At 37.8% G+C, this 24,115-nt stretch overlaps 1 protein-coding gene across 4 annotated transcripts in view; it reads left to right on the top strand.

Annotated features, from left to right (window-relative positions):
• The first annotated feature begins 1,922 nt into the window (after positions 1-1,922).
• Sec24b (SEC24 homolog B, COPII coat complex component) overlaps positions 1,923-24,115 on the top strand; it is an 86,430-nt gene continuing 64,237 nt past the window's right edge. For 3 of the 4 annotated variants that reach the window (XM_047567141.1, XM_047567140.1, XM_047567138.1), the window contains exons 1-2: positions 1,924-2,293; positions 21,076-21,819. In XM_047567141.1, coding sequence (XP_047423097.1) covers positions 2,167-2,293; positions 21,076-21,819 — 871 coding nt within the window. In that variant the 5' untranslated portion in view covers positions 1,924-2,166. Of the gene's footprint in view, positions 2,294-21,075; positions 21,820-24,115 lie in introns of all 4 variants that reach the window. The other variant, XM_047567139.1, reaches the window with a different exon arrangement.

The following is a 24,115-nucleotide window of genomic DNA, read 5'->3' as shown; positions in this document are numbered from 1 at the left end:
TTCTCTCAGTATTCCTGTCTTCAGAGCTGAAGATGCTTTTTTACCAGATGTAGAGAGGTCAACACCAACAGGAAGATCTTTTGGTCTGTTTCAGGGGAAGGTCAGAGAGTCCTTTCTACTTCTGCCATTTCTCAAATTCCTTTGGCTTAAAATTTTCAATATGCCAAAGTGCTATTGGTGTACATGCTATCTGGTATAGCATGTCCTGAACACTGACATAAACATGCTATATAAATACTTTTGTGAATTACAGACAACTGGAAGCAGCTTAGGTGCTAAAGACTGTGGGGAAGATCTATGAAAATATAGTGTCCCAATCCTCCTTTTAAGGAGTCTCCCTTCGGGAGAGTGCATTCACTTTTCAACTCCACATACCTATGGCTTCTTTTTTTTTTTTTTTTTTGTGCTGGGGATCGAACCCAGGGCCTTATGCTTACAAGGCAAGCACTCTACTGACTGAGCTATCTCCCCAGCCCCTACCTATGGCTTCTTAAACCTGGGAGGATACATTCCAGCAACACAAAGTCAATAGGCTAGTTATCCCTTTATCCACATAATGGCAGCCTTTAATCCAAATTCAAAGGACCCTGGGAAGTGTTGAAGCCTTCTATTGTGTAATCTCCTTGATGAAGCAGAGTGTGATCTTTTGCTCAAGTGAGGCTTAGGTTTCTGTGGAAAGCTGGAAAGGCTATGTATATGGAGAATAAAGAAGTAGAAAGTCCTAGAACTTAAAAGTATACAGCCACTAAAATCCTATTTGTGGTTTGTCTGTCTGGTGCATTGAAGTATCCAGCATCACTAACTCATGGTGAACAAAAAGATAGCTTTGTATTATTCAGGGACTAAATGTCTTCATGCTCTTCATAATCTTCCAGTAAATTAGACTTCTTATTCTCCAGAAACATCATCTTGCTAGATTCCATTCTTATTTTTAAGAATATATTGTTTCTAGTTGTCGATGTACCTCTATTTAATTAATTTATTTATATGCAGTGCTGAGAATCGAACCCAGTGCCTCATACGTGCTAGGCAAGTGCTCTACCACCGAGCCACAACCCCAGCCCTCGACTCTATTCTGAATGCAATCTTTCATAGCAATTTCATTTTCAGGACAGAATGATGGTGGCCTACTGAGGAATGCAAGATGCCAAAACGACTTGGATAATGTAGTCCTGGTTTGCCAATTAGCATGCTAGACAGACCAGAGCGATTCAAAGATTTCAGTAATATAGACAAAGCAAGTTGACTTCTGAATGCTACGCTTCCCTGAATATCAACAGAATCAGCCAATCCTTGGCAAAAAAAAAAAAAAAAAAAAAAAAAAGGAAGTTTGATTCCAGCTCTCCTTTACTCTATTTTTGCCTTCCTCTTCCCTAGATACTTTTAAGTCACCGGGGAAAGTTTTGAGTAATACAATTCTTACTGAGAGTCTTGTTTATCATAAAGAATGTTTCCTCTTTCTTAGCCAAGGAATTGTAATTACCCACAGACAGCTTGAATGCTGTATTTTCTTTGGAATCAAGGAGGAAAAAAAATTCAAAAATAAAAAAACAAACTAAAGCCAAGATTCCTTTTAGAAGGTGGGGTGGATCAGTTGGGTTTGGCGTTGTTCAGAGCTCAGGACATCAACCTGAAGCTTTTCAATACCAGTGCCGGGCTCTGCCTGGTCCAGACCACCCGGTCGCTCCAGCCTCCGCCCCTGGTGGAAGCAGGCCACAGGGTCGCTTCACCTACGGAGTCCCAGCCTCAGCCTCCCAGGGAAGCAGCCTCGCCCCGGACAGGGTAGTCCTCGAGGGGCCGGCCTTTCGGCTGGCTACCAAACCCCAGACCCGCCCTCAGGGTCTGGGCCCACCCGGCTCCCGCCTGCAGGGGGCGCTGCGACGGCGCCAGGCCTGCGCGTGCGGGGAGCGGCCCTAGGTGGGAGTCCCGCCGCGCGGCGCGGGGCGAGGCTGGGCCTGGCCGGCCAGGATCCCGGCGCCCGCGGCGGTGAAGCGGCGGCGCGGGGCTCGGCTGTGGAGCGTGGGCACTCCAGCCGCGGTCCCGGGTGACTCCCTTGGTGACGCCGGGCGCGTTCCTTCCTCTTCCTCTAGCCTCTCCGGCCCCGCCTTCCCTTCCCTCCGCCCACCTCCCCGAAGCGGAGCCGCCGCCGCCGCCAGCAGCGCCGTCATGTCGGCCCCCGCCGGGTCCCCTCACCCGGCCGCCAGTGCCCGGATCCCGCCTAAGTTCGGCGGAGCCGCCGCCTCGGGAGCCGCCGCACCCGCGGGCCCCAGCCCGGCGCCGCACCAGCAGAACGGTGAGCCGGACGGCCCGGGCGGAGCGCGGGGCCTAGCGCTGGCGGGGCGGCCTGCGCCGGGAGGGGCGTCGGGGCCCGGCGCTGGACTGGGGGCACCACGCGCGGACCCGGCGGGTCGCAGGAGGGGTGGGGGTCGGGGTAGAGGTGCGGGCGCGGGGGGAGGGGCGCCCTGGCATGGGGGCGGGGGTCGGCCTGGGAAAGCCGGGACCGGGTGTTTATGTAATGTGACCCCAGGCCCTAAGTCGCCGCGGGGGAGTCGGCGTCCTGGGCAAGGGGCAGCCCACGTACGGTGTGAACCCGGGCTGCTCAGCCTGGGCGCGGGCGAGTTGGCCCGAGCGACCCCTTGGCTGCGAGAGCCGGCAGGCAGCCCAGGCCGCAGAGTGCGTGGTCTGTGGAAGACTGATGCAGTCATCAAGCCGGGTGGATTGTAGCCTTCCTGTATCAGGAAAATCGCTTTGATTTCCGAGCCCCAGCGAGCGGGCTGCCTTGAGGGGAACTTAAGTTTGCACACAAGTTTGTAGACAAAAGGGTGTAAGTATGCTACATAAGTGTAACAGTAACCCTGACCCAGTTCGGCCTCAAGATCTGTCATTGATGTTGCTTCTGCTGCTTAAGCTTTTGGAGTTTTCTTGTGTTTGAAAGAGAGCAGGTGTCAAACGGATCTAAACGAATATTTGTGTGTGTGTGTGTGTGTGTGTGTGTGTGTGTGTTTTCTTCTAGCTCCACTTTCAGAAATAGAAAAAACGTGCTAGAGTTGTTTGGCCCTGCTTTGAGACAAGGCCTTCATAGGGCAGCAGCCAGTGCAGCATGAAAGCCGCTTTCATACTAAGGTCGTAGGTTTTGAATATGCAGGAATTTCAGCCGAAAAACCATCATTTCTAGGAAATCTGTTTCCTAATCTTAAGATTTGGAGGATTCGCGGTTAGGAGTCGGGGAGGGGGACCTCTATAGATTTGATAGTATGTCAGATGAGAACCTTGAAAGTAGTTGACTGCATTGGACAAATATGTGTGTTCTGTGTTGTTAGAGAACAAAGCTACACCAGTACTCATCAAGTGATTGTCTGACCTAATTTATTTAATTTGCTAATGAAAATTTACTAGACTTTATTTTCAGTTTAGCCAACATCAGAGTTTTAAAACGGATGCTTTTCCAACATGAAATTTATTTATTCATCCTGAGAACCAGAGGTTGAATTTTTCATAATCAGAAGTGATGGTTTAGCCTTAATATTCTTCAGATCATTCATACTTGTCAAGTTTACATGTTTGACTTTCAGTAGTCATTGTTTACTGTAAAGGAATTTGAATGTGAACAATGTTGTAAGTGTTGTACATTTGTTCTGAATTGTATATAAAAATATTATGTGTAAGCAGTTCTTGTTCTTGTAACCTTAATATAAATTCCTTTTTTTTTTTAAAGACAACTTTGCTTGTGAAGAAACTAGAACAGGATAATTTAGGAATAGGTCCCAAGTCTTTTAAAACAGTGTAAACCCAAGTTTAACAGTGATGCAAGGATTGAGTACTTCCTTGATTTTGAATATGCATTATCATCTTGAATGAACAGTTTTTAAAAGTGGCAAATATTTATTATAGCCTTATAAATTTTATGAACACTCATGCCAAGATATTTACTCAAATATGATGTTAAATTTGTAAGAACAAATCAATGTTTGGCTGCCAAATATAGCTGATGCTTGCTTTCTACAGTTTATGATCATTGCTTTCCTTTGAAGTTGCAACAAACATTTCAGTTTTTGTTGCCTATTTAGGTACTCAAGGTTAGGACACAAGATAAGACAATCCCTCTTCTCTCCTAACTTGACCTGTATTTTTGGTGACATTCAAATGGATTCTGACTGGCCTTGAGAAATTTGACAAGGGAGGGAAGGGCTGTCTTTACAAAGAGGTTAGAGCATGAACAATAGTCTGAAAGTGTGCACTTAGAAAGTGTAGGCCATGTTTAGAAACTGAAAGCCATGGAGAGGAGAAAGGAAGAGGGGTGGTAAGGAAAGCAAAGTATAGAAGTTGAAAGGAGTGGTTCAAAGGGGCCAGGTCACAGAGAGGCCTTAAATGTCATACTAAGAAATTTGGAATATAGGACTAGGGTCAGATTTTTTTTTTTGTTTATTTTCGTACTGGGGATTGAACCCAGGGGCAATTAACCCCTTAGCCACATTCCCAGTATTTTTTATTGACACATGTTCTCCTACTTAATGATCTTCCTGCCTCAGCCACTTGAATCATTGGGATTACAGGTGGGTGCCACCATGTTTGACTTTTTGGTTTTTGTTGAAGGGATTAGTTTAAGTAGAGAAACAACAAGATCAAGTCTGTTTTTGTTCCGTTTGCTAATTTTAAGGGGGAAAATTACAGATAAAAATTATGCGGTCATTTGGGTTTCTTTCTTTCTTTTTTTTTTTTTTTTTTTTTTTTGGGTGGGATGGGCAGTGCTGGAGATTGAACACAGGATTGCTGGACAGCTGAGCCACATCCCCACCCACCCCCCTTTCTTTTAAATTTCAAGACAGGGTCTCACTAAGTCGCTTAGAGGTCTCACTGAATTGCTGAGGCTGGTCTTGAACTTGGAATCCTTCTGCCTCAGTCTACAAGTATGCACCGCACCACTGTGCCCAGCAGTCATTTGGGTTTCTGATTTATTCTTCAATTCTACATCAACTGCTTTACCTTTTAATATATCTCTGTGGAATTCCAGACATGGCAAAAAAGAAATAGGTCAGAAGTCTGAGTATAAAACATTATACCATATTACTTGGTATAATATGAAATGGATTTTCTCTCTGTCATGAGCTAAACCCCTTGAATTTCCTGAGTGATAGGAGTATCTTTTGTTTCTCACAATGAATACATTGGTCACACCTAATAAGGTGATTTAGGGTGGAACCCCAGAGAGCCTCAGATGGGATTGGTCACCAGAGAAAGCAAGTGATTAGAAGGTGAGAACTTTTGGTCCCTACTCACCAACCCTGGGAAAGCAGGGGCTGGGGTACTGGACTGGAGATGAAGTTGTAGAGAATTTTAAATGATTAGATTTGATAAGCTTCTGCTTGCTGAATGAATGGAGGTGCTGGCAGGGTGGCAGTGCACTCCCTCCACCATAACTTGCTGTCTTTCTCTTCCATGTAGCTGTTCATCTGTATCCATAGTTTTGTTTTTCATTGTAAATTTTTCTTCTATTATTATTTTTTGCCGTGCTGGGGCTTGAACCCAGGGTTTCACGTGTGCAGGTGCTTTACCACTAAACTACTTCCCCAGCCCCTCATCTCACCCTTGGTCATAACTATCCTTTATAGCAGACCCATAAATGTGTTTCCTTAAGTTCAATGAGTCATTCTAGCAAATTGGTCAAACCCAAGACGGTGTTAGCAGGAACCCTCAGTTTATAACCACTTGGTCAGAAGTGTAGGTGATAGCCTACTTATTGGGATTGTTGTCTGAAGTGGGGCCAGTCTTGTGGGACTGAGTGCTTCAGGTAGGTAGTGTCAGAATTGTATTGAATAAGAACATCTGTTTGATGTCCAATAGAGAATTGCTTGGTGGACGAATATCCCCACACACATCTGAACACACAAGACGGTCTGTGCAGAGTGATTTTTTTTTTTTAAACAAGAATTGTTAATAAACATTTAAAAAAAACAGATTTGTTTTTCCAAAGGAAATAGTGGGTGCAACACTGAGAAAAATCAGAAAAAAACAAACTGGTTGTGGTTAAAGTACAGGTGGAGGTCCAGTTGTTTTCTGAACAGTTGAAAAATACCTATTCCAATTCCCTCATTTTGTAGATGATATCAAGATCCAGGAAAGTTAAGATGGGTATATTTTTCACCGAATTCTGTGTAAGCTTTGAGAGGAGCAGTTTTGTCTGTCTCTTGTTCTTTGCTGTGTGTTCAGGGTCAGAAACAGGACTTATAAACAGCAAGTTGTAGTTATTCCTGTAACAGTGGTAAAGTGAAGTCCAGTTCGGTTTTCCTAATTCCAATTCCAGATCCCTTTCTATTAGCAGATTCTAAGAAGTTTCTTTTTAAAAACTTTGACACTGTTTGGGAAGAGTAAGGAACAAGAGAGACAGAAAACTAAGTCTTTATTACCACTTTTACTTTTTCTCTTAAGTTGAACTGCTAATAGACTTTTCCCAAACTTGTTTGAAGATATGGTTTGACTTCATCAAGTCTGTGAAATCTTTTCTATTGAGCCTCCTTCTTTGGATTTTTATATTTTACTCTTCAGTTTTTCATAGAGCAGCATACAGATTTTTAGAATTATTTGTATTTTCTACATGAAGTTTTTTGTGTCTTTTCTCCTGCCTTTTGAAATTTCTTCCAAAGATGTGTCCTTAAACATAGGAAGAGTAAGGCGAATAACAACCTGGTAATTATGTAATTCCAAAATTGTTCTCAATTGATTTGAATTGAAAAGGGTCTTTTAAATAATTTCGGAGGATAAGATATACCCAAATTGAACCAACATACCACTGCTTCTTAATTTCACCTTTAGGAAGCAAATGTGCTCTTGTTCAAATGAAAGTGTGCCTTCTTCCTTCTATATGCCCTTTCTAAGAATAATATTATTGGCTATTTTATCATTTTAGCTGTTGATAATGCAAGAGAGGTGAGAGACTATGGGAGTTAATAGAATTTGTTATAAAAGGTATAATAAACATATCATTCACTTAACAATAATTGTCTGGTCTGTCAGTTATAGGAAACCCTTCAACTTTGAAAGTACATGCAAAATTTAAATTGATACAAATCTCCCTACTGTATGGGAACTGGGTTCCTTTTGAGTAGAGCAGCTTCTGTGTCTCAGGTCTATAGTCTGCATTTACAGCTCACCAGAAACATGGGGTCCACACTGTCATGGTATTTTTTTTTTCCAGCATTAATGAACATTTTATTTTCCTCCAGGATTTTATACTGTGTGTGTGTGTGTGTGTGTGTGTGTGTGTGAAAGAGAGAGAGAGAGAGAGAGAGAGAGAGAGAGAGAGAGATTATTTTTGAAATAGGTTTTCACTGTATTGCTGTATTGCCTACAATGGTCTCCCTATGTTGCCTAGGCTGGCCTCAAACTCCCTTGAGGCCTGAGCCTCTTAAGTAACTGGGATTACAGGTGTGGATATTGTTCTGGAGCTCTCTGAATACATAATTTCTTTCCATCTAAGGTGACTGAGATGTCTCAGAAGATTTTTAAAAAGTATTCATTCCATATAAACAGGAGTTTTTTAATCTGTTTATTTTTTATTATTATATTGTTGCTTTAGTTATTTGCAGTATCTTTTCATCCTCTGCCCCTCAGGTTTCTGTAATAATTTTTGTAGATCATAGCCATTACCACTAATGGTATTTCACTTGACTTTATTTTTCTAATTCATCTGTCACTCTGAAGTATTTGATGTTCAGATTTCAAGTCAGTCTTCAGTGGACTTTCCTAAAGGGAAGTGTCTTCATAGCACTGTAACATGTTAGAGAAGATCCAATTATAGTCAGCCCTGGAGAAGAGATGACTTACAATAAGCTAAGCATTCTCAGATTTATTCAGAAGGTGTGGACTAGTGAAAAGCTGCAGACTGATTCAGGTGAATTTTTTGTGGAGAAAGCTACTTAATGTCTCTGAGCTTCAGGGTATAATGATCCTTTCCTTGTAAAGTTGTTATCTGGATTGCATTAAATAAGGAACTGTCTTTTAAGGTACCTAGTAGGTGCTTAGCAGTGAAAGTGCCCCTTATTCCATTTCCCTTAGAACACCAGGTTATAAATTCTTGGAATGGCAGAGATGATGTGGATTTTGTTGATATACTTAAGTAGCAGTATACATTAGGTACTCAGTTGAATTAGTGAACTTGGCTTCATATTTCATTATTGTTTTTGAAGCCTGCCCACTAATAGGAATTTATCATCTTATTGTATTTAAGGATCAGTCCCTATTTTGCGCTTTTCTTTATTTTTTTCCATTTTCTAACCCTTCCTCCCACAAATTCACTCCACCCTTGGAAGGTTTTGGCCATCTACCTTTGTCAGCCAACTTGCAGGAAGGTGGTTTTTTTGATCTCAAGTTTTCTAAGATAGTGAGTCAAAACTCCTTTGTAATAGAAATGGGAAAAACATGATCAAATAATAGTTAAATAATGCCTTGACTAGCCAGTGGCAATCTTAATTTATAATAGGAAAAACTTAAGGGAAGAAGACCTTATCCAAAATAATGAACAAACCTTGAATGGTCAGGTAAAAATGCATATGAATCAGAGACAAGTAATTTAAAAAATGTACTTTGAGAGGTGGAAAGGTACATGAGAAAGTAACAAAAGAATAGGTTTTTGAAAATGTGTTGGGGCTGTTAGTGGAGGTTCTTGGAAATTATCTGGAGAGATGTGGACTTCATTTGAATCAAAAAACAAAACAAAACAAAAAAGCCACTGAAAATTGTGTAGTAGGGAGTGTTAGAAAGTACTTTGGTTGTGTTGGTCATGAATTAGAGGGAAATGAAAATGGAATAAAGGGAAGTCTGTTGGAGGGTTTTGAAATTTTTCAAGCAGAATCATATCACCTCTACCCTAAAGAAACTCTGTATTTTTTTTTTCTGTATTATGGCTAGATATTCCATAATTAGTTTTAATTTTCATTTCAGATTTGCTTAAAGCAGGAATAGAATCAAATTCTTTTAGTAGGAATCTAGCCTCTAAGAGGTGTTTATGTTACTGAGGCAGATATATCCTTGGGGTAGATTTTGTGATTATTTGATTTGCAGAGGAGGGCATTGATGCTTAGAGAAAACCAGAAGCTGTGTCTTGCTGGTACATGACATTATCACTCAGGCTGACGAAATATACAATAGTGTGGAAAAGGTACCTAGACTATTTGCTAAAAATCTTTTATTTCTCAATTCAGATTGGTCCCAGTGTGTAGATAATTAGAATACTCTTTCCCTTTTTTTATCTGACATATTTTACTTGAAGCTAAGAATTCAAAATTCAGAGATTGTATATAAATTGAATTTTTAAAAATTTTTTTTATAAAACAGCGTTAGGCTATTTGGTGAGTGCAATCGTTACTTCATTGATTCTAAGACACTTTTTTTTACATTTTTACTTCTGAAATTGGGATACACCTTGGACTAGTTGAGAAAATGTGCTACTGATACCTGATGTGGTCGACTGAATAATGGTCCCCCAAATATGTCAGTGTCCTAATCCCTGAAACCCTTTGCAACTGTGTAAATTAGGAATCTCTAGATAATGGAGAATGTCTTGTGTCTGGGTGGGTCTGATAAAATCATAGTAGTCATTGGAGTGAGGTGCTTTGAAGATGGAGGAAGGGGCCACAGACAAAGATTACAGGTGGCCACTGAACCCGAAAAAGGCAAGGAAATGAATTCTGTCCTCATAGTCTCCAGAAAAAACTAGCCCTGCCCCAAAACATCTTAACTCAGTTTGGACTTCTGCCCTCCAGCACTCTGAAGAGAATAAACTTTTATTGTTTTAAGCCATTAAGTTTGTTGTAATTTGTTGCAGTTTGTTGCAGAAGCAGTAGGAGACTGCTACACCTGATGAGATTTCTTTTTTAAGAGGCAGTATCAAAGCGCCTTACTTTTAATGAAATATGGTAGATTTCCTTTTGCTGTAAATGTTGTTGTAATTCTTGTACTGTTACAGAGTAAGAAGTATAAAATGCCAAAGTAAAAATATTCAGACCTGTGTATTTGCTTTTGTAACACCACATAAATTATTTTACATGATGGATGCTCTTACAGTTTCATGTTCTTTCTCTGTAAGAATTGTTGATACATTGAGGTAAGTTTCAGATGCAGAAATATTTGGTGATTTTTTTTTATTACACTTCATAATTTTCAAAATACAGTAATGGTTTTCCTGAGCCAACCACCAGGCCTTGAAGCAGAATTAAGCAAGTATTTATTCACTTGTAGGGTTAGAGAATATTTTTCTAAAGGAAGAGCTGAGCTGAAATCTGAAGAATGAGTTAAGAGTTGGGAGGATGAGGAGGGAAGAGGAAATTTTGGAAGGTTCTTTGTCAGAGATAAGAACCCATATGAAGATTCAGAGGTGAGAAGCTAGCACCATGGTTCATGGTATAATTCCAGCGACTTGGGAGGCTGAGACAGGAGGATTGTGAGTTCAAAGCTAGCCTCACCAATTTAGTCAGACCCTGTATCTAAATAAAATATTTAAAAAGGGCTGGGAATGTGGTTCAGTAGTTAAGCACCCCTGATCCAAAAGGGGTGGTGGGGGGGAAACATTAAGAGATGAGAAGGCATGGCTTGAAAATACTAGTGTGGTAAGGATGTGTAGAGCTATGTTCTCATCCTCTTTATATTCACAATGACTTTAGTGCTAACATTTTTATTGGCATTACTGAAATAATTAAGCTCTGAATATGTGCATATTAAAACAAAAAACAAAACAACCAAGTTTCAGGAATCACCTATTCACTTAAGCCTTTAACAAACAAAGTAAAACTATATTCTGCCTGGATCAGCCTCTTGAGGTGAAGCTTTTACTTGGGCAGTGGCTTCTCTTTTTTTGCGGCAAATTTCACGTTTCCCACCAGCTCACCAATCTGTTTGGCTGCATTTCAGCAGGCATTATTAGTTGTAGCAAAACTGCATTTTGTTTATTGATCAAACTTTGGCAGAGGCATATGAAGGACTAGTATGCTAGTGTATTTTTTTATGACTTTTATTTATTTTTATATGGTGCTGAGAATCGAACCCAGTGCCTCATATATGCTAGGTGAGTGCTTTACCACTGAGCTACAAACCCAGCCCCAGTATGCTAGTATATTAAGGCATACTTGCTGAAAATCATCTTGTGAATGAGTGGTGAGCTATGAAGCAGGAGAGTTAAGCAGTTCAAACAGATCAGCAAGGACTTTTGTGTTCATTTCCTATTTGTTGCTGTACCAAAGTGCCACAGATTGATGGTTTAAAGCGTGTGTTCATTATTTGTGATTTAGAAGTCCAACTGGGCTAAAATCAAGGTATGTGTAGGGCTGGATTCTCTTTAGCAGGTCTAGGGAACGATCCATGTCTCTGCCTTTTCCAAATTCTAGAAGCTGCTTACATTCCTTGACCCATGACCCATTTTCTCCATGTTCAAAACTAGCAATATTGCATCTTCTTGGGGATTCTTTTGTAGTTGCATCTCCTCTCTCTCTTCTGCCTCCCTTTTCTACTTATAAGGAGTTTTGTGATCATATGGGACCACCTGGATAATCTCACTATTTTAAAGTTAGCTGATTAAGAACGTAGTACCATTTACAGCCTTACTTCCCCTTAGCCATGTAACCTCATATATTCACAAGTTCCACAGATTAGGACATGGACTTAAGTCTTATAGGAATTTGAATTTTTCTTAATGGCCATAGAAACCATTAGAAAGCTTAAAATAAGGAAACAGCAATCAGATTTGCTTTTTAGGAAAATCACTCTATATTTAGTATAGTCATTTGTCTAAGAAATTATGTTGTAGAATCAATTTAGTAGGTAATTTCCAGGAGTTTTTTTTTTTTTTTTTTTTTTTTTTCCCTCATGGATGCATTAAAAACTATTTTGTAGTACTTTTAGATGCATTAAAAATATTTCATAGTATTTTCGGAAGGGTTGCAAAGATAGTACAGAAAGTGCAGTACCCTTTATCAGCCTTAACATTTATAGCTTACAAAACCATGCTATATCTATCAAACCTAGAAATTAAGTTTGTGAAATACAACTAACTAAACTACAGGTTTTTTGTTTTTGTTTTTGTTTTTTTTTTTTTTTTTTTTTTTAATTTTACAGGTTTTCCACTAATGTCTTTTTTCTGTTCTGGAATCCAGTTCAGGATGCCATGTTGCTTTTAGTTATCATGTCTCCTGCTTTTCCTCTGGTCTTTGACAGTTTCTTGGTCTCTTATTTATTTTTTATGACCTTGACAGTTTGAAGAATGTTGTCTAGGTGTTTTGTTTTTAGTCCCTTACTTTGGATTTGCTAATGTTTGTAATTAGACTGGGGGTGAGTTATGAAGTTTTAGGAAGAATGCCATAGAGGTGGCATCTTATCAGGGTTGCACATTAGCAACTTTACTTTTTTTTAAAACTGGTCACGTTAACCTTGGACACTTGTTTGAGTGAGCATTGTATCTCAAGCTGTTATAAAAAATATCATAGACTGGGTGGCTTAAAAACAAGAGACATTTATTTTCTATAGTTCTGGAGCTTGGAAGTCGAAGGTCAGGGTGCCTGCATGGTCAGATTCCAGCAAGGGCCTTCTTTTCTATCTTGCTGCTATGTGCTGTGACCTTTCTTTGGTATATGTACTTGGAGAGATGTCTCTTGTAAGACCAACTAATTCCATTATGATTGTCATACCCTCATGACCTAATCAGAATCCAATTACCTCCCTAATACCATCAAATTGAGTATTAGGGATTCAACATAATTGGGGAGGGGAGAACATTTAGTCCATAGGGGTTTTGCCTGATTCCTCTGCTATGAAATTATCATTTCCTTTTCCTACTGTATTCATTAGGACTGACTTAACTACAGCCAACATTCAAAAGAACGGAAATTAACCTCTGTCTTTTGGACTGAGGTGTATCAAATGATTTTTGTTCACATTAAAATCATCACAGTAATTAATAAATGTTCTTGGGAAGATACTTTGAAGTTATTCTGCTGTTATTCTACTTATTTATTGGTACCAGGGATTGAACCCAGAGGCACTTAACCACTGAGCCACATCCCCAGCTCTTTTTGCATTTTATTTAGAGACAGGGTCTCACTAAGTTGCTTAGGGCCTTGCTAAATGGCTAATGCTGACTTTGAACTTGTGATCCTTCTATCTCAGCCTCCTGAGCAACTGGGATTATAGGCGTGCTCCACTGTGCTGGGCAACATTTTACTAATTTACCTGTTCCTCAGTGACTCACCTGCAGCAGTTATTGCTTTGGAATTCTAATGGCAATTTTCTTTCCTTCCTTCTGTGTTTATTATTTGAATTTTTCTGTAAGGAAGATTTACCCTGCTAATCCCATTTTTAACATTTATTCAATCATTTGTATTATTGTAAACCAACAAATATGTATCATCCTTTGGATTATAATTAATAGTGTTATTTTTGTTTTTCACATTATTCCAACTTTAGCCATTGGGAGCTTTTTTAGGTTGGCTTCTGTGTCCATTTTCCCCCATCCTTTTAATTTTGAGTAGTCATGTCATTCTGCAAATGAGAATTTTATTTCTCCTTTTTTAATTGATATATTTCTTTATTGACGAAACTAGTTTGTCCTATAAATTGTTGAACAGAAGGGGTAAAAGAGGACATCTCGCTTTCTTCCTTAGGAAGAATTCTGTCCTTTACCATTAAATATGATGTTTACCATTGGATTCTAGTAGCTATTCCTTATTATATTGAGAAGGTTTTCTTCTAGGGTCTGGGGATGTAGCTTAGTGGTAAAGCTCTTGCCTACCATGTCTCTAAGGCCCTGTGCTTGATACTAAGCACTGCAAAAAAAAAAATAAAAAGGCAGGCAGGCCTTGGTAGGCAGGTGCTGTATCACTGAGCTACGTTCCTAACCCCCACTCCAATTTCTAGTTTATTTAGAGTTTGTTTTTTTAATGAATTGATGTCAAGTTGTGTCTAATGTATTTTTTTTGTACCAGTTTCAGAGTTCTGAGTGTTCTCAGCCTATAGACTGCTGGCTTTGTTCCTCAGGTCTCCAGGTGAGGCAGAACAACATGGTGGAAGAATGTGGCAGAGGAAAGCAGCTCACATCATTATCAAAAGCAGAGACAGAGGTCTCCACTTTCCAGATATAAATATATATCTGAAAGCCACACCCCCAATTCCCACCTCCTGCAGCCACACCCTACCACTTCAGTTATCACTCAGTTAATCCCTATCATGGGATTAATTCACTGATTCAGAGAAGTGATGGGTTAACTCTCACAACCCAGTCACTTCTCTGAACCTTCTTGCATGTCTCACACGTGAGCTTTTGGAGGACACATCACATCTAAACCATAACAGCAGTAAGAGTACTTTGTTCTTATTCCCATTTTCATCACAAGGAATATTAAGAAATGTATATTCCATGGTTGGTATTTAATAAAATTAATATTTTTACTGTGCTATTTAGGACATTCTTAAGGGAAATAAGGCCTCCTCACCCCATCGTCAGTGCATAGTGTTAAAGAATATGCTAGTAGCTAGTATTGCTTGGTCCCACTGTTTCAATTTATGCCACAAATCTTAACATGTTTTTTGTACAATTAGTACAAAGGTCAGTACAGTGAAGAAGGCAAATGGCATCTTAGTACTATTAGAAAAGATAGTCTTTACCTATGGATTCTTTCTAGAAGTGACTTTTCCTTCCTCAGTGTTATGTTCTTGCTTCCTTTGTCAAAAATCATTTGGCAGGCCAGGTGTGGCACACAGCCTTTATTCCCAGCAACCTAGGACGCTTAGGAGGATTGCAAGTTTGAGGCTAGCCTCAGCAATTTAGCAAGACACTGCCTCAAAATAGGAAATATAAATAATTGGAGATGTTGCTCAGTGATAGAGTACCCGGGTGTCCTCCCCCAATCAAAAAAAAAAAAATCAGTTTGCAGTAAATAAATGGGTTCTTTATTGTGTTCCATTGTTCTGTTTTTATGTCAGTACTACACTGTTTTGGTTACTGTAGTTTTGTAGTATGTTTTGGAGTCAGGTATTGTAATGCTTCCAGCTTTGTTCTTTTTGCTCCGTATTGCTTTGCTATTCAAGATCTTTTGTAGTTCCACACAAATTCGGGAATATTTTTACTAGTTCTGCTAAAAAGATTGTTGGTATTTTGATAGGAATTGCATTGAATCCATAAATCATTTTTGGTAGGACATTAATTCTTCCAATCCACTAACAGGATCTTTTCATTTGTGTGTGTGTGTGTGTGTGTGTGTGTGTGTGTTCTTTTCAGTTTCTTTGTGTTTTGTAATTTTCACTGTAGAGATCATTTACTTCCTTAGACTAATTCCTCAGCATTTTAATATTTTAAGTTATTGTGAATGAGATTGCTTTCTTGATTTTTCTTGTAATTTTATTATTGGCATATAAGAAAGCTACTAATGTTTTAGATGCCCTTTTTTTCTTATTTTATTGCTCTAAGATTTCCAATTCAATGTTGAATAAGAATGGTGAAAGTAGACATCCTTGTTTTGGTTGGAAACAATTTTGACTTGAATATATTTTTCTTTATTTGAACATATTTATAACTTCTGAAGCTTTTGTTTTACTGAATTCAGCTTCTGGGCTCACTTTGCTTTTTTACTGGGCATTCTGTTGTCTCCTTTGTCTGCACAGTTAAGCTGTCAACAAGGCACTTGACCCAACAATTGTAACTGATAAGATGTTATTTTTAAAAAAGTAAAATAAACGAACACAAAGATTTGCCTACAAATTTATTTTTGTCACATAGTTTAATGTTAAAAATTTAAAAACAACCTAAATGGTCAGTAATAAAGAATAGGTAAATAATAATGAATGGATTTATAATAATAAATGACTAATAAGTCCATGTAATGGAATACTGTTGACATTAAAAATGATGATGGAAAGACATTCATATCATAGTGAAGGATTCATGTTAAATTTTACCCACTTCTCCTTTAGTGAATTAGGCATGTATATGCTAAAAGAAAATAATGGATGGTTATGCATGATAATGTTAATAGCAGTTATGTTGGGTAGTAAGATTATGGATGAGTTTTATTTGCTTACTTTCTGTATATTTTTATTTTTTTTTTAAACAATACATTTTTAATTTTTTTTTATGTGGTGCTAAGGATGGAACTCTGTGCCTCACACGTGCCAGGCAAGTGCTCTACCACTGAGCCACAACCCCAACCCCTCTGTATATTTTTTAATTGTGGAAAAAAAAAATGTATATTTAGAATTAGCCAGCTGGACTCAGTTTAGAGGATCCCAATTTTGTTGGCTACACCAAAGCATCATAATCAGGAGCCAGTTGAACATATGCCTTCTTTTCCCATTAGTCCTATCTAGGGTATTGACCTTGGCTGGTTAACCTCAGTGCCATTGAACTTCTGGCACAGCCTGTTTGATCTGGTGCTTGTTGGCCTTGACATCCATTATGAACACCAGTGTGTTGTTGACTTTGATTTTCTACATGGCAGACTCAGTGGTCAAGGGACCTTGATGATGGCATAGTGAACAAGTTTGTTTCTCCTGGGGTCACTTTTCCAAGGGCACTTGGACTGACTCCAAAGACAAAGCGTCTTGGGCCACCAAAGGGTGGACGATGTGTGGATTTTTAAATTTTTATTTTCTTGTGATTGTGGATGCCTTTCAGCTGTGCCTTCTTAGCTTTCAAAGCTTTTGTGTTCTGGGATAGAAGCTTCCTTCTCCTTTGATGCCATCTTGATGAAAAGTGAGAATATTAATAGCATTTGTCTCAGTAAAATTATAGATTATTTTTGTTGCTTTCTTTTAAATAATGACCAACACATTTGTAATAAGTAAAATACATCTAAAGTTATTTTTCAAAAACTCAACTACTACAAATGTTACTAATTTATTTTCTTCTCCACAATCTTTGTCCCTGTCCATTTTAGATATATTGAAATAACTCTGTGCGGGGGTGGGTGGTGGGTACTGGGGATCAAACTCAGGGCCTTGTGCATGCCAAGCAAACACCCTACCATTGAGCTACACCCCTAACTGCACCAGGAGTCTGTTAATATGTATCACAAAATCGTTTTCAATAGAAGGAATGGTCAGTTTCAATAATTACTACAAAGGAAAATATTGCCTTTAAAAAAGGTTAACATAGTATGTACATAAACATGTACAATGCACTATGTTGTTATACTCTTAGAAAAATAGTTCCTTCCTTCCTAGAAAACAATATTTGGAGGACTTAGGTAGGCTATGGAAAAAAGTTGAAACAGGTACACTAGAAAAAAAACAGGCTGAATTTTTTTTCATATAAGGAGAGGCAAAAACAATAGAATCATAGGTGCTATAGAACTGCACTATCCAGTGTGATAGTCTCTAGCTACACTTGAAATTTGGCTAATAGTTGAGAAATGCTTGAAGTGTAAAATATACACAATGGGTTTTGAAGAAATAACGGAAATATTAATTTTAAATATTGAATGCATGTTAGCTTGATTTTTTGATTAATTTTAATTACAGTTGCTCCTCCACCAACAGTGGGTTTACATTCCAGTAAACATGCCTTAACTTGAAAATACCATAAGTAGAAAATACATTTAATACATCTTACTTGCAAACATTACAGCTTAGCCTAGTCTACCTTAAATATGTTGAGAACACTTGGATTAACCTGCAGTTAGATAAAATCATCTAACAAAACGATTAAACATAAAAAAGTGTCATAACATAAATAATAATAAAGTGTTGAATATTTCATTGTAATTTGTTGAATATCTGTAGCCAAAGAATGTTGGCTTCACAGTATATCACAGAGGATGGGTTGTTTATCTGGTGATCATGTAGCTAACTAGAGCTGTGTCTCACTGTGGCTGTCCTGCATGGTGAGAGTATCCTACTGCTTGTCACCAACCTAAGAAAAGATCAGAGTTCAAAATCTGAAGTTCAGTTTCCACTGAATGTGTAGGTTTTTGCTCCATGTTTGAGTCAAAAAATGGTAAGTAAGGGTCATCTGTTTTCAGATACTTTTTCATATCTTTTAAAACATTTAGGTTGTGATATATCGAGTAAGAAATGATAAACCTGTACAGATTAAAAATTCCTGTCCCCAAGTCCCCCAAAGTAAATTCTTTTCTTGAATGGACTGGGAAGTAAAAGGCTTCCTCTGGTGGGTAATTCACTACTGTTAAATTTCAGATGATGTAAAATTTATACTATTTTTAGAAGAATGACATTTTAATAGTTTGGACGTGATGATCATTTCCCTGTTTTCAGTTCATTTAGCGTGAATGAGACAAATCAATAATTAAGTGGGTAGATATCTAAGTAGATTTTGACATGGAGCTTGTCTTCATTAATAAATTCTACCAGAGCAGTTTTCTGAGACTATAGTGCTATCATAGTGTAGTTTACTGAGGCTAAAGTGAAATGAAGAAAATCCATCTTATATATGTAATTAGGGGGAAGAGGAGAACATTTCTCATTAGTTATTCCTAATAACTTTATTCCTTTTAAGTAAATATATTATTTCAGGTGAACTAAGATTATGTAAAATAACCTTTAAGAAAAGTAAATTATAAACCTAGTAAAATAATGTTATCTGAATTTTGGTTCTCTGTATACCTCTTAAAATTATACAATTGTTGATATTAGTTATTCTTTAAAGCTTGATTGTAAATTATCTTTGTGTTGGCTGTAGAATATGTATTACATGGCCCCAAGATTCTACCACATTATTTAGTAGAAATTGAAAACAATCAGGAAATGTAGGCTTTATTCTTATCTCTTCTATACATGTATTTTTATATATAATTATGACAAGTAATACAGCAGTACTTCTTTTGTTTACTTGTGTTAGGGAAATTTAAATAGTTTGTGAATTTTTTTGTTGTTATGCTTTCATTTGAGGTATGGCACAGATACCTATTTCCTTCCACATGAGAGTGAAACTAGATCCTAGGATAATTAAGTCTTGCCCCAAACACAAAGAAAAGTAGTTGGACTAAGACTAGAATTCCATTGTTGGGATAATTGGCTATTTGCTTGGCTAAAAAAGCTAGCTGGATTTAAGTGTGGAGAGAGGCGGCAGGTTGTTGATTAAGAGTATGGACTTGAGCCTGTTGGCTTGATTAATATCCCAGACCTGTGTTACTTCCAAACCGCATAACTTTGTTAACAACTTACTTCTGAGCCTCATTTAACTTAAAAAGTGGGTATGATAACACTGTTTACTTCAGAGGATGAAAGGAGTTTATGTAAAGCATTTAGAACAGTGAGTGGTTTATAGTATAATCTGTTTAATATTTATAATATTAGTATCAATAAAATTAATATGATTAATGTTAATTTTATTACTATTAATGTGATCAAAGATATATAAAAATAAAAGGTGTATAAGCATTAGAGGAAAACATGCATGTATGGTTTTGTAATCTTGGAATTGGAAAGGCTCTTTTAAGTATAATTCAAAGATATATCAATAAAGAATAATTTTACTATATAATAATCATGAAACTGTATCAAAAGATACTGTGAACAAAGTTAAAAGATAAATAAATAGTAACCTAAGAGAAAATACTTAAATCATATGAAGTAAGGCTAATTTTCTTAGTCTTTAAGAACACTTAGAAATCATTAAGGAAAGTACAGCCCTGTAGAAAAGGGGAAATAACAGAGAAAGACACCCAAAGATTATTATTCAGAGTCTCAGCATCACTCATAGTTAATTAATGCAAACTAAAATATTTCTCATTCATCATATTGACAAAGATTAGGATATATTTATATTGAGAAGATGAGGCATTTTTAAGCATTATTGATGGAAGGTATATATTGGTAGGTTTTTTAAGAACGATTTAATGATAGCCAATTTTTAAAGCACAGAAACTTTTAAGTTTCCAGTTTTACTTATAGATAACTTATCCTGCATGCTTATCTCAGAATTTAATCCACCCTCTGAAATGAATATTTGTCAGTGAGGATTTAGTAAATAATGCCATATTTCTCCAATGAAATATTATATAGGCTTTTTAAAAGAATATGCAGATTTATATATACTAACAGAAGATAGCCAAGATACATTATGTGAAAAAGCAAGTGGTGCAATATTATGATCTTGTTTGTATTTTTTAAAAAATGAATGTCATATGTGCTCACATATGCATACATACATGGTATACAAACAATACAGAAGAAACCATTAATCAAACACAATATTAGCTACAGAAGAGAAGAGGGGATTTTTACTTCATAGTCTTCAGTATTTGTGTATACATATATATTTTAAAGCAACTGATGTAATTGTTACTTTTTTTCTTTGGGAGTCCTGGGAATTGAACCCAGGGCCTTGTGTATATTAAGCTTGTACTCTACTACTCAGCTATACTCCTGTCTTGTTATTTTATAAATAGGAAAAGCAAAACTGTTAACGAAGAGGTTTGAAATCCTTTCATACTGGGTATTAGTTATCTTTGGCTGCATTGTAAAATCCCCTGAAACTTGGCAACTTAAAACACCAAGTATTTATGTCACAGACTCTGAGGAACATTAAATTGGGAGCAACCTGAATCCGTTGTTCTGGATCAGGGTCTCTTTTGAGATTGTAGTCAAGTTCTTATTTGGGTTAACATCTCAAGACTCTTTGGAGTTTGAAGAATCAGCCTGCAAGTTCATTCATGGTTGTTGGCAGGCCTCAGTTTCTCTTTGGCTGTTGGCCACAGAATTCTATTCCTCACTACATGGCCTTCTCCATAGGACTGTTCACAGCTTGACAACTTTGCTTCTTTAAGACTGATCCAAGAGAAAGAACATCAGAACCCAAGACTGGGCTAATCTGGGAAGTGATATATCATCATCTGTGCCACATTGGCCACACAGACCCATCCTGGTACATTGTGAGGGAGGACTATGCAAGATCTGAATAATAGGAGGAACTTGATCATTGGAGTCTATCTGAAGGCTTGCTACTACAGTGAGTTTGTGACAGTACATACCTTTTGTGATTATGGAAAGGAAAATTAATTGGGTCAACATTGAGATGGAACTGTGTAAAAAATTAGGTATCTCTTTATCCCCATAAATATTTGCTTTTCATTTTCTTTTTAGGTCCAGCACACAGTCAAATGCAGGTTCCATCTGGATATGGATTGCATCATCCAAACTATATTGCCCCCTCAGGACATTTCTCTCAAGGACCTGGAAAAATGACCTCATTGCCATTGGAGAGCCAGCATGATGATTACTATTCTGGTCTCTATGCAGTACCAACACAAAATGTGGTGACTCCTAGCACAGCAAACCAATCAGGAGTACAGCAGATGTATGGCAGGGGTCCTCCTGCCCCTCACGTTGTGGGATCCACTCCAGGATCTTTCCAAGGTGCTGCATCATCAGCATCCCATTTGTATACGAGTGCCTCCCAGCCATATTCCTCTTTTGTGAATCACTACAATAGTCCAGCCTTGTACTCTGCCAACTCTTCTGTTGCTTCTCAGGGATTTCCCTCTACTTGTGGTCATTATGCTATGTCAACTGTTTCTAATGCTGTGTATCCTAATGTTTCATATCCTTCTCTGCCTGCTGATGATCCATATGGGCAAATTTTTACCTCACAAAATGCTCCGACTGTCAGACCAGTTAAAGATAATTCATTTCCTGGCCAAAATACAGTTATCAGCCACCCATCACCTCTTCCACCTCCACCATCACAACAGCACCAGCAGCAGCAAAGTCTTTCAGGATACAGTACTCTATCATGGTCAGCTCCGGGCCTTCCACCAACCCAAGACAGTCTCGTCCGAAACCACACGGGGTCCCTGGCTCCAACCAACAACAACCCAACAAATACTGGTAGGTTGAATGAAGAGTTCACCAAAATATTGTTGAAAATCAGTGCTTTTCCTGTCAGGTTATTTATGTGAAGGATAAAGATGTACTGCTTGGTAGAAATTTGGGCAATGAACTCACCATTACAATGCAGTTGCTTTATTTATTGTGGTATTTTGCTGCATCTCTCTGAACCCTTCTCCCTTACCATTTACAATTAGCCACCTACCTGTCTGCCTTATGTAGCCCAGTTCCTTCCTCAGACAGTATTTAGTGATGTGTTTTATGCCTCTGCAATAGTTGTCTTTTAATGTGAACCAAGTGAACTAGGGTAAACTGGAAGGGGTACATTTTGAGGATGTGCCTTGCTGGCCACTACTTTCTTTTTTATACGAGTTCAAGTGGCAAGTATTTTTCTATCTAGAGCCCGACTCACACAGAAAAGATGATGGCCTGTGACATTACACTGGCTTCCCTAAGTTAACTCCTGTGAGGGACTTTCAAGGAAGATATATTTCTAACACATAAAAGCTGTTTTCTCATTCTCAAATGGGTAAATTCAGATAAAGAATGAGGAAGGAGAAATAAGATGCATGAACAGTATCCTTGTAGTTAGCTTCTCTTACCTTCCTAAATCCAGATATAGTTGAATGTATTAGTGTTAAAATCACATATGTAAGATGTATGGTTTTTTTAAGTGTGGTGTTTTTATAGGATATTCTCATTTTAATTCAGCTCATGAAATGAATTTAATAGAGTACTCTTAGATCAAATGAAAATGCTTGTGAAAATAATAGTTCTTAAAGCTGTGGTAGTTTTCTGAATAATTTTTTTAGATTGTTTATTAGTGTTCTGATAGCCATATAGCAAAGGTGATATGGAAAAGTATCCTTCCCTAGACAATTAGATTATTTAAAGTTAGAACTTTAATATTAGATCTGAACTGTACTTTGAGTTAAATAAATATCAAAAATATAGTGATGGATACATTATTTTTTCCCTAGGCAGTTGATACCTTAATATTGAAAACATGAAATAAAAGAGACATTAAATGTTACCTCATTTGCCTTTTTTTTTTTTCTTTTTCTTTTTCTTTTTTTTTTCAATACTGGGTATTGATCCCAAGGGCCTTTTACATGTTTGGTGGCAAGTGCCCTACCACTGTGCTAACCCTCAACTCCTTTATTTTTATTTTTAATTTTATTTGGTACCAGGGATTGAACCCAGGGGCACTTAACCACTGAGCCACATTCCCAGCTCTTTTAATATTTTGTTTAGATACAGGGTCTTGCTAAATTCCTTAGGATCTCACTAAGTTGCTAAGGCTGGCTTGAACTCACAATCCTCCTGCCTCAGCCTCCTAGCTGCTGGGATTTTAGGCATGTGCCACTGTGCCCGGCCTCAGCTCCTTTAAAATTTTTATTTTATAACAGAAGCTCTCTAATTTGCCCAAACTAGCCTTGAATTTGTGATCCTCTTGCCTCAGCCTCCCCAGTAGCTGGGATTACAGGGATGTGACACCAAGTCCAACTCCATTTTCCTCTTTAGGAAAACTTATTAACACATTATAATAGCACTATAATTTCAGATTACTTTATTAAAATGTCTACTGCAAATATGCATGTCTTGGGTGCTTCGTTTAGTTGTTAACTTGCACCAAACTTTTAACTCGTGTTTAAATGGTGGCATTTCATTAGTCCATTTAAAAATAGTCAACTGTCCCTATAGGGGACTCTCTAATACAATCAAATAATCTAGTACAGAAATTCTTTTTAAAGTTTGAGATGAAGTTGCTTGATGCTTGAGTGTGTGACTTTAGAATATAAAGATACCCCCCATTTTGTGATACTCACATTGAACCTATGGCACTCTACCTCTTAGCTGCAATCTTAGTTCCTTTTTTTATTTTTATTTTTTTGGGACAGGGTCCTGCTAAGTTGCTGAGAATAGCCTCAAACTTGCAATCCTCCTGCCTCAACCTCCTGAGTCGCTGGGATTACAGGCATGTATCACCATGCCTGATTCATAACATTATCCATTTTTCACAAGCCAAATGAATACCAAAACTCTGTAAACTAATTTAACATCATTCTCTTAGTTTATTTTTAGTATCTCTGTTTCAAAAAACACATAATTAAAAAAATTAACAAGATAAATTTTGTTGCCAAGATATAGAATTTTACCAGAAAAATTATGCTGCTTCAAATAAAAATTTTTGAATATTTCTTACTTAATAAAATTACATATGGATAGCATAATTATAAAATTGTTGCGTCTGATTAATGTCATTGTACTAGGCACAGTTTATACAGAAAACTTT

This window comes from Sciurus carolinensis, chromosome 10 (genome assembly GCF_902686445.1).
Source record: "Sciurus carolinensis chromosome 10, mSciCar1.2, whole genome shotgun sequence".
In the NCBI taxonomy this organism is placed as follows: domain Eukaryota; kingdom Metazoa; phylum Chordata; class Mammalia; order Rodentia; family Sciuridae; genus Sciurus; species Sciurus carolinensis.
Note: the sequence above shows the minus strand (reverse complement) of the source record. Positions and strands in the feature narration are given on the sequence as shown.